This window comes from Salvelinus fontinalis, chromosome 4, assembly GCF_029448725.1.
Source record: "Salvelinus fontinalis isolate EN_2023a chromosome 4, ASM2944872v1, whole genome shotgun sequence".
Lineage (NCBI taxonomy): Eukaryota > Metazoa > Chordata > Actinopteri > Salmoniformes > Salmonidae > Salvelinus > Salvelinus fontinalis.
In genome coordinates, this window is record NC_074668.1 from 60,031,788 (window position 1) to 60,049,271 (window position 17,484).

The 17,484-nt window shown below is 41.0% G+C and overlaps 1 protein-coding gene and 1 long non-coding RNA gene across 2 annotated transcripts; one reads left to right on the forward strand and one right to left on the reverse strand.

Annotated features, from left to right (window-relative positions):
• Positions 1-217: 217 nt before the first annotated feature.
• Positions 218-5,906, reverse strand: LOC129854106 (uncharacterized). The gene is made up of 3 exons (XR_008759232.1): positions 5,816-5,906; positions 3,373-3,472; positions 218-1,216 (listed from the first exon to the last, which is right to left on the reverse strand). It is a non-coding gene; the product is annotated as an uncharacterized LOC129854106 (long non-coding RNA).
• On the forward strand, positions 5,899-17,400 carry LOC129854100 (complement C1q tumor necrosis factor-related protein 4-like). Its single transcript, XM_055920793.1, has 2 exons — positions 5,899-6,090; positions 14,305-17,400. Exons 1-2 carry the CDS (start codon positions 5,948-5,950, stop codon positions 15,416-15,418), a joined length of 1,257 nt encoding a protein of 418 aa, XP_055776768.1. The 5' UTR covers positions 5,899-5,947; the 3' UTR covers positions 15,419-17,400.
• The last annotated feature ends 84 nt before the right edge of the window (positions 17,401-17,484 follow it).

Genomic DNA, 17,484 nt, shown 5'->3' on the forward strand with positions numbered 1-17,484 from the left:
TTCAGAAATGTTGGTCAATGAGCTTTTATTGTTTTAAAGAACTTATGAAAGAAATTGGTGTTTTTTTTTACTCATGGCATGCGGTTGTTCAGTGACAGACATGTATTTGTTTGAAATCTATCACTTGATGGTTTCATTTCAGAGAGGCAAATAATCATGTTTTTTAGCAAAATGCTATTTATCCGCCTCAATCTGAGAAATAAGTAGTACTGCTAGGTTTTACAGTGTAACAAATAACAATGTTTTTTATTAAGATCTGTAGAAATTATACATTTGTCAATTATCAATACAATAAGAGTTTTTAAATGTTATTTCCATTGTACATGCCATAAGGCATTTTAATTAATTATATGAAGTGTGCCTTGGTCCTCCTTTGTTTTTGATGAGATCTGCATGTAAAACATTTACATTTGACATTTTTTTCATTTAGCAGATGCTCATATCCAGTGACTTAAAATTGTGCATTGATCTTAAGATAGCTAGGTGAGACAACCACATATTACAGTCAAATATACAATAGAGAACGTTCCATTCCAGCTAAACAATGGATATATATAATTGAGCAACAAAAAAAAAATTATTACATATCTAAAATCTATTAATAAAAAAATCTGAGAACAGACATGTTTTACACACACAAAGGGTACCCATAAGCAATAATTTCTGATGAAAAAACACATGTAACCAATGTGTGGATACAGTGTTTTGGAAATAAACTCACGTCCTCCTTACTTTTTTTTTTTACCTTTATTTTACTAGGAAAGTCAGTTAAGAACAAATTCTTATTTACAACGACAGCCTAGGAACAGGGGCAGAAAAACAGATTTTTACTTTATCAGCTCCGGGTTTCGATCTAGCAACCTTCCGGCTACTTGACCCGCTGTCTGTTGAATTTCACTGTTCCCGGGAATTGAATGTAGAGCGAGGAAAGTAAATTACAATATCTGGTTGTTCTGAAGCGGTTATCAGGCATACAGGCAGGACACTCCAGCTTTGATGGGGAAATGAGCTACAGAATTTGTGTTGGTGGGGGTTGGGTGAAGAGAGATGAGCAGACGAAACGAGAAGAAGCTACTGCAAACTTGTGTATTTCAATCGCTATGGTTTATACTCAGCCAGCCTCCGTTGTCCTGAAGACGAGCATGAACAGTTCAAGACAAATCCTATTCGAATCCATGTCCAGTGATTTCAGAAACACTTCGGGCCACGTGTTTACCTGTGTCAATAAATGAATGAAGAAATACACAACGTGTGAGCTTTGACAATGATTAAATATGCACATGGCTCTGTCTTTGATGTGTAAACAATATGCACAGCATCACATTTGAATTTTGCCCAGTAATTGTTTTTGCTTGTTTGAGCGTGAATAGTGCTCTGTGAGTGTTTGCACTCGGCATTGATGCTCATTATACGATGTAAAGTGCTGCACCATTCCTTTGCATAATTCATTAATGCTCATTAAGTGGGCACGGTTGCTTTGCAGCCGCAGAATCATTAGCAAAGCCTCCCCTGTACGACCAACTTGAGAGAGGACGTGTTTTAATTGCTTTAAAAGATTTGGATTCTTCCAGCCCTCTGGTCTCAGAAAGTGTAAAGAACTGTGATTCCAGTGTAGCCATACTCTGAAGTATCTGATGTGTCAGGTGTGTAGGCAATTAGTTATATGAGTGAATGGGAAACTGTGACACAAGTTGAGCAAGCCCTTCATATCTCATGTATCTTTGACTCTTGAGAAAGCTCTGGAGGGGGGGGGGGGAGTCATTAAGATATGAATGGTACAGTCTATCTCCAATGGCCATGCCCACTAAAGTGTGTAACCGCTTATAGACTAGAGTTGTTAGATCATATTAGCGAGATAGGGCAGAACAGATCGAGGAGACATGCAAGCATATTGGAAAGCCACAGGAGAGCCACATGTGAGTCGTGAGGAACCAATAGCATTGGGATGCATATGTGGCTGACCTTGAGAAAGGAAGGGGTGTCCAGCTGGGAAATAGAAAACTCAAAGGAAACTAACCTCAATACTCCTTATAAATGATGTGATGGGGGAAAGGGGACATTATGGAAAGAAATTGAATCAGCATGCCTCCAGACAGGGAATCCAAATGTAAATGTCATTGTCAGTTGTGAGGACTATATTATTAACATTTCAGCCTGGGACAAATGGGAGCGGGGGAGCAAGCCTTTCCCCTGAAAAGGATTTGCATTTTTCAGGTGTTCTTAATATACATAGTGTCAGCCACTGCTGCAAATCACATTGGCTTCACTGCAGACCTTGTCCCTAACCCTACTGGATCCTGAAATACCTTACTGCATGGCTTTAAAACATCTCTGAGCTCGAATTTACTGGAAGAGAATCTCCGCAGCCCTCTCCACATGAGGCCTTTAGTAATCTTACATGTCGAGATAATGTTCCAAAGACCTGGATTTATGACCATGATGTGAATGTCATAGAAAAAAAACGAAATCCACGTCTAATCAGTCAATCATCCTTATATTTTCCTTTATATCCCAAAGAAAAACACGTTCTTCATCTGATTGCTGTTTGAAACCTTGTGAGCTGCCTGTATGTCTGCCTGTTTGTAAAAAAGGCACCTCACTTCACCTGCTCAGCTTACAACCAACAGACTGTCTCCCCACAACCAAGGGCCTGTGGGGAAGTCAAACTGAGAGACTTTGAAAAGGAGCAGATTTATAGAGGCCTTATAATTGCCGCTCCATCTGCCAATCTGTCAGATGTTATGGGAACAGGGGTTCATAACTTCCCTCCCTGTGCCAGAATATTAAAGCAGAAAGCAGTTTGTAAAAAAGAAAAGAGCGGAAAAAAATTGAGAATAAATTAAACCAATTGAGTCAAAGCAAATTTTGGGAGGGTGTGAAAAATCTCCAATTATTGATTCATCATGTTCTGGTGTCATTCCTGGGAATAGAATAGAGTGAAGTGGAGAAAATCTGACTTTGTCACAGCACCCTTTTCTCCTCTGTAGGGCAAGGCTATAAGTCACAGCCAAGCTGAAGTGAGGCATAGATTGATGATGGCTGTGCTTTTGAGGTTAGACAGTGGACTGCCTACACCTGCAAGGGCATCTTGCTAATACCACAAAACCTGTACAGTCTGGTCCCCTGTCTGTTCTTTTCCATTGAGAAAGAACTGTGTGTCTGTCAGTCCAGTAGGTCTGAGTGTTATAGTAGGTGTCCTCCCTTTTGTTGATATATTAATCCTTAAGAATTCAGTTTACATTCGTTGTTGTAATATATCCTAATTACATCGACACAGATCATGCTCAATTAGATGACAGATCAGATTACGAAAATCACATTGTGTAATATTCATAGCAGGCGGAATAATTATTTCCTGGAATGTTAGCTTACTTTGCGTTGCCACATCTGAGATGGGGATGGGATAGGACAGGCGTGCGGAATCCCTTTTGGTTTTGGGGGGAAGCACTTCCGTATGTAACAAGATTATAGACTGGAGTCAGAAAACGATAGTTCAGGATGTGAAGCATGAAGGCCGCAATTTGTCAGGTGAGAATGAAATCAATCAGAATCATAAGACTAGAAGGACATCGACATGGTTGTGGATGCTCTTTCCAGGGACGACATGCACCACGGTTGAATATTCCCATTGTGTGCGAATTCCAACACTACACTCATGACCAGTGTTGTTTCTGTATTCCATCATTGCCTCTTGCTGTGGCTAATCTCTTCATTTCAAAATGATCATCTCTAATCTCAGTAAGATCCATTGCCAATAACAAACTGTGTACCAATTGTACGGCCTGATTTAAGTAGAATATCTGCACGGTGCTATTTTTAGTTCCTCAGCCTGTACTAAAAAAAATTGCTAATGAGGAAAGTAGGCCAGCCCAACTTTCAAACAGTCTCTGGTCTTAGATACAGTATATCAAAGGGTCCCCATACCATCTCTAGCAGTACATACATTTCAAAGGGACACATGGTTTGTGGAACAGTACTTTCCGTGTGCATCATTGTGAGGTCTGAAGGTAGAACGGATGGGCCTTTCATCTACTTAATGTTAGTTGTTGATGTTAAAAACATGAGTAGGAGCATCTGAGACAATTTTTTTTACAGTACACATTAAGGAGAGATATGAGCCATAGGCAAAAAGCACTGGCTTCTGAAAAGCACTGGCTTCTTACTATAAATCAAGAATGCAGCAACTATTCAGGAGAGCACTGAGGTCCTGAGTACAACATTGAGTAGAAAGAGCCAATGTGACAGTGACCGTTTGCAGATCTCTATCCTCAATTATTAACCAGGGGAAATTGTGATTGCTTTAATGGAAATTGCTTGTTCCATCACTCATATGGGAATATTCAATCCTCTTCTGCTGATCAAACCAGAGTCCATCCTTTCTTCACCCACACGCCACCAGCGAATACCTTTCACAGCTGGGGATCCTAATAAAATACCAAAATATCAAATAGATCCCTCTACATTACATTTGTGTGCTTGGCATCCTTGAATGAGAGCGTGCTCAACGATGGGCCCTGATTTAATACCAGAAGAGTATTATTAAAGTAATATACATGCCGTTTTTTCCTCATAAACATTCCCTCCAACTGTCTCCCCTACCCTCCATAGCCATGCTGTCAAAGTCATGTGTGACATGTTACAACAATGACAAAAGGAGGATGACAAATGCTAGGAAAGAAAAGGCTCAGATGTCACTTTACATTGTAATAACCATATTTTGGTCTTCGACTTCAAATTCGTTCCTCATTACTCTCAACGTTGCCCTGAACTACCATTGTCAATGTCGTTTCCCATTCATAATAAGAATAACCAGGTTTTTGTTGTTGAGATTACTTATCTCTTTAGCATTTCATGATATCTCAATGAGAATCTGTTTTGAACCAGAAAACCTACCAATAAATGTTTAGTAAATAAAAAGATGTATGCACACTAGAAACTATTAAAACACTATCAAACGTGAACCCGAACCTCCATGTGCCATTCAATACCAGGCATGCAGCATTTACCTTGACTCTGGGAATTAGATTAGATTTGATTTGGTCTTATTGATTACACCGGAGATTGGAGAAAGAATGGAGGGCTACTGGTCACAGAGAGTGAGAGAACTTTAGAGGCATCATCTCTCCTGTGTTTGTTTCTGAGCCAAAATGGGTCATTTGCTGCAAACATGAACAGAATGGAGGTCCACATGGGGCTGAATTAGCAGCACCTGCTGCAGGAAGAGAGCGTGTCTGCCAAGTACTGGTAAAGTTACACATTGAAGGATTGCTCATTTAAATATGTGCAGGAGGAACAGACATTTGAATAAGAATATAAAATAAGTATTGTTAGATGAATTTCAATTTGAGGGCATTACATGCTATCTTTCTTCCACCCTCTTTCCCACTGAGAATGAGGATAATGACTATAACAATGTGGATGGGTGTGAAATTGGCAACGTTGTTGCCATATAACAAAGCCTGTCAGTGATTAAACCCCGACAGGCTCTCTCCTCCCCTTTCATGTGAGCACACGCGCACGGGTGCGCTCGAACACACACACACACACACACACACACACACACACACACACACACACACACACACACACACACACACACACACACACACACACACACACACACACACACACACACACACACACACACACACACACACACACACACACACACACACACACACAACATTATGCATGCATGTAAACAAACATATTCACTAACATCCAATTAAAAAATATAGACACATTCTGTAAACCCATTATCTATTTGAGATACATGGAACATCATGCTAAGACATCACATCAAAAATCCCCTCACCTTTTCCAATACCCCCTTGTGTCACCCCACTGCAGAAAATGCCTTAGTAGAGGAGTGCTCTGCACTTCCAGAGTCTCCCTGATCAGATGAGGAGCCCCTTTATCACTCTCATATCCTCCAGTGTGTGTGTGTATGTGTGTGTGCTGCTTACACAGCCTCACAGACAGCAGCAGCAGGTTGATACACACAAAGACAGTGAACGCTTCCTGGTGCAGAGCCCTTTTGAAGAACTTTGAGCATTCCTCTCCTACAGCACAGTCTCCTCCTACACAGAGGTAAGGCCACCTTGAATGAAGGGTTACTGCAGTATAGAGGGGGTTACTTTTTGTCTCTTGCATGGAGTAGATGTTGTGCATTTTACAGTCCTGTCGCGTCTAAGCAACATGCATTGTTTGTCTGCACCGATCTACAGCAACATCAATATGGAATCCGGACGGGGTGCCAAACACTGCTGAGTATATAGGAATGTATCATTTAATCTATCATGTACCACTCTTTATCTCAGGGAGGTGAGAGGATTGCTGTAGACTTGAGATTGTGGTTTATTAGTTGACTCCGGATACAATGCTCTCTGCCTATGTACATCTCCTGCTGTACTCTCAATTTCTCTTCCTTTGTTCATTTTTGAGTGTTTCCAATGCATAGACCAGAAGAAGGTAATAACATCTTGCAGGAGGATGCGTGGGCATGGTATATAGAATATTATAAACTGGGTGGTTCGAGCCCTGAATGCTGTTTGGCTGACAGCCATGTTATATCAGACCGTATACCACGGGTATAACAAAACATGTATTTTTACTGCTCTAATTACATTGGTAACCAGTCTATAATAGCAATAGGGCACCTCGAGGGTTTGTGGTATATTGCCAATATACCGTGGCCAAGGGCTGTATCCAGGCACTCTGCGTTGCGTCGTGCATAAGAACAGCCCTTAGCACTGGTATATTGGCCATATACCACACCCCCTTGTGCCTTATTGCTTAATTAATCTACAGTACATGGAGAACGCTAACAAAGAAAAGCACCTCCATCATCTCCCACCCAATCCCAGGTTCAGGTTGATCTGTCAACAGCAGTGGGAGGTATAGAGAAGAAAGGAGATGATAAAACACAGAGGGGGCTTTAATCTTAATCAATTCCAATTGGTACATAAAAGCAGGAAGGAACATGGAGACAAATGCAAACTCGGTCAGGCAGGTGTCCTAGTTAGAGGGAGTTGATGTTTTCATTTTTTTCTTCAAAATGTGAGTGGGAGGATTACAGGCTCAGTCATACACATATTCAGCAGAGTTGTCACTATAGCTAACTATCTAGATCTCTGGTTTGAAACACAAAAGTTTACAATACAAAACAAGACCGTTAACCTAAAAAAAAATCACACAGAGGGAATATCAATGTCATGATGGTATTTCATTTTTTATTACTAATATTAAATCTTCCTCATTTAAAAATGTTCCAATGCAACTAATCTTGCCCTACTGCAGAGGTTTATGATACTGTAGGATATAGGGATCTGGAAGGATAATTGTGTTTAATTGCATTGATTGATGTGTACACAACCAATATAATTTGATTTGATGATAGGGCTGATGGGAGTATCATGTATAATGAGTACCCATGCCATGTTCATCAAGGAAAGAGAGAAGATGGCCTGTCAGTTTCATACTTTGTCCCATGGGCCGTGGTTGTTGTGAAGAGGTCCCTGCAGTCCCCAAGCAGTGGCTGTGTTTGATACTCCTTGCTGCGAGTATGCCTCCGCCCTGCACATCTTGAGACCCATCTGAAGCCAGTCCATCTATGGACTCGTTTGGGGAGCTGTCAAGTCAACTTCTCAGTGAGCCTCTCTTCTCTTCGCACAATCAATATGTGAGATTCCCGCAAGGTGTCTTGCTCCTGTTGGAAGGGTGTAGAACGAACACAAACCGCGCTTCGCTGTTAATGGACTGTGTCTTTGTGCTTCTGGGTCGTTACTGCTGTCACATTATAAACGATGGGACTGTGCATCAAGGGCCAGTCCAGGGAAAGCTTTTCCTCTCCGTTTTTTAATCATGGTGGTATGCGCAAAACGTCAAATAGTACAAAATAGTTTCACAGATACAGATTCCTTCTCAAGCCAGACATTTTAAAAAGCTCTTTGCTTTCATTTCCCCCTGTTGCTGTTTCTCTCTCTCCTACCCCTTTTCTCTCGTTTGAGCCAATGATCCCAGATGGTGACAGATCCCTGCCTCGTGTTAAGGCTCCACTTGAGCAGTGAGATGACATCTGGCGAGGATGTGACTAATAAAAGGGACAGAAGCGGCAGGGACCCTTCATATCATCTCAGATACCAGGGTCCTCTGACTGAAGTCTGCACTTTGATATGCATCCACACTCAGGGGCAGATGTACTCAAATTGTCTTAACCATGGGGATGCACTGTCGGAAAAAAATATCAATGTGATCCCCAATGTCAATGGTGCAAAGATAATAAAAAAGAAAACATCCTTATTCAAAGCAGAAGTAGGTGATGCTAAGCAGAAATTGACATTTTGGAAATGCAGAGAGAAGGGTGGTGAGTTTATTGAAAGGAAAATCTACAGCCAACACTTAACGTGACATGTTATTGTAAATTTAAGCTAATGTATGCACATCTCCTTTGATAAATGTGCCAACTAAGCAAATTATCTATTGTTCACAGATCAACGACAGGATGATAAGTCTATGGTATCAGCCATGTGTCTGGTGCCTACAGGGTTGTAACTATGGCATAGTGGCAGTACACCTCATTGTCATGTATGATTACATTAATTACCACAGGTAGCTAAAAGAGGGATGCTATTATCCTGGAATTAGGTTTGAGCAGGTCATGTTCAGAGGCTGATCATATGGGAGAGAGGGGACTATTTCACCACATTATGCCTATGACAAAGATTGAGTGGCTCGCTTGAGAGTGCCTCTCATTACCTTTAGGTGTGTGGCAATGATGTTCTTTGAACATGTAAAAACACATTTCGTACTTAAGTCTCATTTTAGCTACTATGAAAATGTAAGCTTTTAACTTGTTTTCTCTCTGTTGATTTTCATTATTGTCCTCTGTGCAGTATATCTTGTAAATTGAAATAATAAGTACAGAAGAAAAATAGGAATAAATAATTGAAGCCACTTCTCATATTTCAAAATAGACCCATGGTGGGTTTGAAAACAAACAAAAACATGAGAAGCAACTGAAAAGGGCACTGGATATGATTCCACTGTGTTGCCGTGTGTCTGTTTCATTTAAACCCTGTGTATCATATAACATGAACCTGAAATATGCTGTAGCAACATGATGATGTCTGATTAACATAATCCTATATGAATAACACCCGGATTGCTGTTGGGTATGCTGAGTTATTGCAAACCTAATTATCAGGGCATCATTTTCAAAGCTGTTGATGTTTACCCTTGACAGCAGTGCTATTGCCACGGTTATGTGCTTTCGCAAATTAGTTTGTGCTTGATTACATGTTTTTGTGGGTCAATGCCACATTTTGAGGTTTTTGTAATCCTGTCTCCCTGCATACAAGATTCAGCAGACAAAGCGTTTCCAACTGTGCTTCCGGTGGGTGGGTTTAACTCAAGGTATTATTGGGAGCTATGGAAATATTTGTTCTTGAGCACAATGGATGTTCTGTGTGCAATTCTGCTTGCAAACCTTGGAACTGTAAAGATGACATGCACTGTACTGTATTAAAACATGTACACACTTTATATGGACACAGAAAATGCATCTGATATCCATGTCTGAAAAGCTGTGGAGACATATGAAACTGTACATGGTAGTGACAAGTGCTTCTTTCATTTTGACCCTAGCAGATGTGGGGGTTATGTCCTCACCCAGGAACAATGGCCCTCTGTGTATTGTTTTCATCCACAGAATCCACAGAGGGATAGAAAAGGGGAAAGAAAAATGTCATAGGACCACCACTATATGAACACTTAAAAGTAGTAGCCTCTGCCTCAGAAAGAAGTAGCAGTAAACCCATCAAACCACGTCTGATCTCAGCAAAATATACTATACAGTGCATTCGAGAAGTATTCAGACCCTTTCACTTTTTCCATATTTTGTTACATTACAGCCTTATTCTAAACTGGATGAAATTGTTTTTTTCTTCTTCTCATCAATCTACACACAATACCCCATAATGACAAAGCAAAAACTGTTTTTGAGAAATGTTAGCAAATATTTAAAAATAAAAAATAAACTGAAATATCCTATTTACATAAGTACTGAGACCCTTTACTCAGTACTTTGTTGAAGCACCTTTGGCAGCGATTACAGTCTCGAGTCTTCTTGGGTATGGCACTACAAGCTTGGCACACCTGTATTTGGGGAGTGTTTTCCATTCTTCTTTGCAGATCCTCTCAAGTTCTGTCAGAATGGATGGGCATCGCTGCACAGCTATTATCAGGACTCTCCAGAGATGTTTGATCGGGTTGAAGGACATTCAGAGACTTGTCCCGAAGCCACTCCTGCGTTGTCTTGGCTGTGTGCTTTGGGTTGTTGTTGTCCTGTTGGAAGGTGAACCTTCACCACAGTCTGAGGTCCTGAGCGCTCTGGAGCAGGTTTTCATCAAGGGTCTCTCTGTACTTTGCTTCGTTCATCTTTCCCTCGATCCTGACTAGTCTCCCAGTGCCTGCCGCTGAAAAACATCCCCACGGCATGATGCTGCCACCAACATGCTTCACCGTAGGGATGGTACCAGGTTTCCTCCAGACGTGACGCTTGGCATTCAGACCAAAGAGTTCAGTCTTGGTTTCATCAGACCAGAGAATCTTGTTTCTCATGGTCTGAGAGTCTTTAGGTGCCTTTTGACAAACTCCAAGCGGAGTGGCTTCCGTCTGGCCACTCTACCATAAAGCCCTGATTGGTGGAGTGCTGCAGAGATTGTTGTCCATCTGGAAGTTTCTCCCATTTCCACAGAGGAACTCTGGAGCTCTGTCAGAGTGACCATCGGGTTCTTGGTCACCGGCCTGACCAAGGTCCTTCTACCCCAATTGCTCAGTTTGGCCGGGAGGCCAGCTCTAGGAAGAGCCTTGGTGGTTCCAAAATTCTTCCATTTAAGAATGATGGAGGCCACTGTGTTCTTGGGGACCTAAAATGCTGCAGAAATGTTTTCATACCCTTCCCCAGATCTGTGCCTCAACACAAGCCTGTCTCGGAGCTCTAGGGACAATTCCTTTGACCTCATGGCTTGGTTTTTGCTCTGACATGCACTGTCAACTGTGGGACCATATATAGACAGGTGTGTGCCTTTCCAAATTATGTCCAATCAATTGAATTTACCGCAGGTGGACTCCAATCAATTTGTAGAAACATCTCAAGGATGATCAATGGAAACAGGATGCACCTGAGCTCAATTTCAAGTCTCATAGCAAAGGGTCTGAATACTTATGTAAATAAGGTGTTTATTTCGAATAAGCTGTTTTCACTTTGCTATTAAAGGGGTATTGTGTGTAGATTGGCGAGGAGTTAATTAAAAAAAAATACATTATAGAATAAGGCAGTAACGTAACAACATATGGAAAAAGTCAAGGGGTCTGAATACTTTCCGAATGCACTGTACAGTATGTTGCACATATGACATATTATATTTGTTGTATCGTATGTGACATTTTACTTGAGTATACTATGAGAATATACTTCCAGAAATTGATTAATTTCACTGCAAATGTACGATAGGCTAATATTTACGTTCAAGTATTATACCTTAACTGAGAGTCTACCTATTGCACTTATCTAAATTAACATTCCACAACCTAGGCCCACTTTTGGATCCATCCACACTCCAGGGATGAGACTATTTGGCCACCATTGGGACTTATTCATTTCTGAGCATTTGTTTGTTATCACCTCTAGCAGATGGCTCAGCGTGGTGCAATGCTTTTCACCAACAGCATTAAAGTGAGGAAATGCTGCTCTCTCTAACTTATTTTGGACTCCCGTAGGCCTAGTTATTTCACAGTGTCCCTAAAAAAAACATGCACACATGCACACACTCAAAATAGATTTCAGAATATTAAATAATTACAAACAAGCTATCAACATCCAAAATAAAAGTGATTATGTATTCTGTTCATATTTGGTTGAATAGAAAAATATATAATTGTAAATTCCTCCAATGTAATTGATGTGATGAATATCTACACAGACAATGTCACATTCACTGTAAGGGCAAGACTCAGCCCTCAGTCAGCATCAAAGGCTTGCCATGTAAATGTATTCACTAGCGATTTATTCGTCTTTGGATGGAAACAGGGACGATGCGCTCATGGAGCATGTTTCAACATGTCACTCTGCATCAACCATAAAGAAATGAGCAACTTCTTTGCAGCAGGCGGGTCAATTGCAGAATGCAGAAAATACTTGAGGCTGCTGTCATACAATACTAGAACTGTCGTTCATCGATAGCCTCACAGTCCTTAAAGAACAGCTGAACCCAACAAAAATATTTCTCTAGTTGAGAACGGCTTATGTTGCATCGATATCATTCAGTGTAAAACTGTACTACATACAACGTGTATAGTATACTTTTTATCATAAAGTATGTATCTTCCAAAACTGAGATTGGCAACAGCTGTTACATTCCTACTTCCATTGGATATTTCACAAGAGATTTCGATCATGACCATTTGCCCACTAACACAGGATGGTAACGCCTAGGGAGATTTGTCATGCACGGAGAACCAGCTGCACTGATTGTGCTCTATCCAATTGTACGGCAGAACCTACAGACAGTGAGGTAGACCTGCCAAAATGATGCAGCGCCTCTGACTTGTTTAAATAAAACAACATGTCACCAATGTTATGTTGAAAGAACACCATTGGCTCATAAAACCTTTATCGAGTGTTTGATAGTGATCATTGAGTCTGCCACTGTTTTGGGCAAAATGAGAATTGAGACGCTGAGCATCCCAACTGCAACTTGTCAATATTCCAAAATTCAAAATCCATTCGCAAGCATCTTGTTTTCTGCCTCAACCTATTTTGTAACATGATTTGTTGTGAAACACTGCCAGACAGACGCACACCCCGGTAATAGATGGTGAGAAAGTTGTAAGAACAAAACGTCCAAAATTATTGATTTATCATAGATTAATTTGAACTATTTTGAGGGCGAAATGTTGCGACCGTGACTCGAGAGGGACAAACAACAATAACTGCCAGGGTACAATATAGCAAACATAACACACCCACATAGAACCACACCCCCAAGACACAAATCTAGTCTTCCTTCCCGAGCAGCAGGAAATCACATGCGGAATCGATGAGTTCAGTCCCCGCAAGGACGAGAACTATGTGTATTGTGTTCATATCAGCCCAAGTGCTGTTTATAAATAGTAATATCAATCCCATGGGATCAATTTTTTTTCTGTTTAATTCCTTTACTGTTTGAAATTTTCAGACTCCCCATGGAATAACCTACTCTATGTTGGTAAAGTAAACTTAAGACATTGCCTGAAACTCCTGACAGGTCCGCTTCTGTTGTGGCTTCACTAATGAAGATGAATGTGTATTGCATCAGCAGCATCTCATTAGACAAATATATATTTTGAACCTCACCGAAGATAGGGACAAATTAGTACTAGGAAATGACAATGATAGTGAAATCTTCCCGCATTGATTCTAAAAATCAATATTTATTGCAGCACACACCGACATTTGACACATTATATTTTATTTATTTGTATTTAACCTTTATATAACTATGATAGGACCTGGTAGACCAGACTTTGTTTACCTTCAATAAAAAAAAAGGACAGTCCGATTAGTGTGACTTTGTATTTGGGATCAAGCCTCTAAATGGTGGACATAATTATGCTCACTAACTATAATAACTTGCACATAGAGAATGTTAAAACATTTACAAAGATGCAATTATAAAAGAAGGTTCAGGAAGGCAGCTTAATTCCTTTCGATGAGTGCTGTTGATTGCTGGCGTGTTTCTGAGCAAGCTCTTTTGTCAAAGCACTATCACTATCACATTTACAAAGATATTGGGTTCAATATAGTGATGAGACAGGAGAGAATTAAGTCATGATATATTTGATGTTGAGTAAACGGATGACTTCGAGTGAAGCAGAATGTGTGTTTTCTCCAGTTGGTTTGGCACCTCGGGCAGCGGAGGGCAAATATTCCTGCCTATCTTTTTTGTTCCTTCATTAGCTGAGTAAAACGAAAGCCTATGATAATTAGGAACGGATTAATGCTGCTTCTGTTTGGGGTAAACATATTTTCAAAGCTAGTGTCTCAGAGAAGGTTACATCCTCAATGGATCCAGGTGGTACTGAATCACTAATAACGATCACTTGTTTCTGATTTGACTTCGGAACTGAGCTGGCAAAGCCTTGAGCTATTCGATTGTTGACATACAGTCAATTCAGAGTAGAGTATACCTGTTGTGTATTATATCGAGATTAAGCGCCTGACTTTGTTGTGTAATTAACTGGAACAATCTTTTTTCCCAACAGGAAGATGACGATACCAGCTAGCAGTCTCCTGATTGGCCTGATGTGTCAGGTAACCTGCATGTGGGCCTTTGCTCGCCTGCCTGAGGATGCAGAACAGCGGTCTGCCTTCTCAGTGGCACGCACCAGCAGCATGGAGGGTGGACCAAAGATGGTGGTGACCTTTGACAAGGAGTATGTTAACATCGGTGGGGACTTTGATCCAAAGGCAGGCATGTTCCGCTGCCGCATCCCCGGAGCATACTACTTCTCCTTCACAGTGGGGAAATTCCCACGTCGTGACCTGTCAGTCATGCTAATGAAGAACAGGAATGAAGTGCAGGCCATTGTGTATGATGAGAATGCGGGAGAGGAGCGTAAGGTGCAGAGCCAAAGCGCCATGCTGCAGCTGGACTTTGGTGACACAGTCTGGCTCCGCCTTCACGGTGATCCCCGCTATGCCATCTACAGCAACACAGGTCACTACACCACCTTTAACGGCTACCTAATCTACCCTGACACCTACACCTTCCAAGACCCCAAGCACGAGGACCCAACTCGTATGTATGGAAACGAGGCGACTGCCAATGACCACACCCTAACAGACCAAGATGGGCTAGGAGAAAGGGACAACTTAGAGAAGAGAGAGGAGGTAGAGGATGAAGAGGAGGACCAGAGGTCAGCTTTCTCTGTTGGCCGCACTCAGAGCATCGTAGGGGTGGACCAGGGCTTCCCAGAGCACCGTCCTATCGCCTTTGACACAGACTTTGTCAACATTGGCGCTGACTTTAACGTCACCGAAGGTGTATTCACCTGCCGTATTCCAGGAGCCTACTTCTTCTCCTTCAATGCTGGCAAGCTTCCCCACAAAACACTGTCAGTCAAGCTGATGAAGAACCACCTGGAGGTGCAGGCCATGATCTATGATGACAGTGACACTGAAAAGGCTCTGCAGAGCCAGAGTCTGATGCTGTCTCTGCGCCATGGTGATATCGTCTGGCTTTATAGCCACCAGCGCGATGGCTTTGGAGCATACAGCAACCATGCCAAGTATATTACCTTCACTGGATTCCTGGTCTATCCAGAACTCCAAAAACCACCCACCAATCAGCAGCAACAGCAGAGCCGGAAGCCATAAGGGACAGTGTCAAGAACACAGTTGGCTGTGGACGTACTACACTCAATTATTCTATGTCCAGCTAATTCTTTCAATGGGTTTACTTTGTCAAACTCCAACTTGGAGTCTTGAATTGAATGAAGATGTTACTACTTGCTAGCATTTCTGATATTTTCAGGATATGATGTCTCAGTTAATACTTACTTATCTGGATTTTTAACATACCTTTATCAAATGTCTTGAAAGGCATGGTCAAATAATGGGGACACTTGTTTTGTGTCAAAATGAGTATTTTTCCTTCATTTTAGAGTGAGTTTCTGCTAAGGCCAGCGTCTGATCACAATGAAATTAAATTACATTTTGAACCAAAAAGCATGACCAACCTTTAGAATAAAATGTCCCTTTACCCTGCAGGGCTGTCCATTGGACAAAGACAGACACCATACTCACCCTGGTTGTAGCTTGAAGTCTGAGCACATTCTCACAGAGCACATGCTAGTTTTGGACCTCGGGGCACCAGACTCATAATTTAATTTCTAACTTAGTAGAGTTGAATTCGTTTCCTCAGATGGTCAACGCTGTGGAGAAAATTGAATTGCCTATATCATCCCTTATGATAATCGTGCCGGTTTAATTAACACACCCCAAGAGAGAAAAATGCTGTTCAAATTGTGCCAGACTAAAGAAAATTAAAGTCTCGGTTTGAGAGGTCATTTAAACAACATATGAAAATAGCATATAGTCCAATTGTAATGTTCGTTTTACGCTCCTGCAAATACTGTAATTTGATTCTCCACATCAGTGTTGTGGGCCTATTGGGTTCTCTACACCATCTCTGGGTAGTGTTCCTTTTGAATTAGCGTCTTATCAAAAGGCATAAACACAAAATGTGACACAATGAATATTGAGACAGTATTTCAGTAATAGTTAGTCTCCCAGTTAATAGTCATCTACTATGCGAATAGCAGGTTGATGTTTATTGTCATGAATCTTGCCCTGGAGGCAGAACTGAGCCATTTGCCCTAGATGGGCCAGCTGCAAAGTCAAAACTGTATTTCTGGTCTTAATTTAAGGTTAGGGCTAGGCATTATGTTTAGCTGTGTAGTTAAGGTTATGTTTAAAATCAGATTTTATGACTTTCTGGCTGTGCCAGCTAGTGACCACTCTGCATAGCTGCCTCCAGAACAAGATTCATGAAGATAAAACACTAACCTGCCTGTGACTGCGTTGAGTCAGGCATATTCTCGTCAGGCATATACTCACTCCTGTGGTGCTGCCCTTACACAACCTACTTTTGGAGAGCATCCTTCGTCACACTCTTGACTCCCTAATTGTGGCAACTTTTGTACTTTGAGGGTGGAATGACTTTTTCGATACAGCGATTTGAAAAATATTTAAAACTGATGTATAATTTTTCAATTTGTATGCGAAAATTAGTTTAGCATTTGCTTTGTAGTTCAATTTCAATCATTCTGTGCATGGACTGCAATAGGAAATAGTCCTCTTGAGTTGAGTGGACCAAATTTGTATAACAGCTTTAATTATATTTAAAAACCACTAGCATGATAACTTGTGAGGGAGTAAGGAACCCACCAAAAGTATTATTTCATAAAGCTCAGTGAGATCAATTTCCAGAGAGATAACAAGCATTATGATTTTTGGAATTGAGTCTTACAGAATATTTTGACTTATAATTTCATGCATGCTGTCATGGAGAATAATCGTCTAACAGCTTTGCAGATCTTTGTGATGAGACTGTATTTCTATCCATATGTGATCTTTGGTAAATAACTTTGTTGTAAGTGGTATGTTGGTGACTTGTGCTTATATCTTTGTCCTTACAAAGGAATGATTGTAAACGAAATAACCTTTTGCCCTGGGTACATTCAACCCATGTGTTAGTACAGTCAGCTTCTTGTTGGCTCCTTGAGATGTTCAAAATATTTCTTATACAATGGATGCTTAGGAACATGTGAAGCAGAATAAATAAAAGTTTGTGTTTATTTTTCTGTGCTCTTATTGGTAGAAGGCACATCTGTCAGTGAACTTGACCATGCCCATAGGGAGAGCTTATAGCAGCATGATGC

Excerpts from the sequence above, each read along its gene's own strand:
- LOC129854100 (XM_055920793.1), top strand. The coding sequence starts at position 5,948 with ATGTGTGTGTGCTGCTTACACAGCCTCACAGACAGCAGCAGCAGGTTG. Across the intron at positions 6,091-14,304 it reads CAGTCTCCTCCTACACAGAG|GAAGATGACGATACCAGCTA; the intron begins GTAAGGCCACCT and ends TTTTCCCAACAG.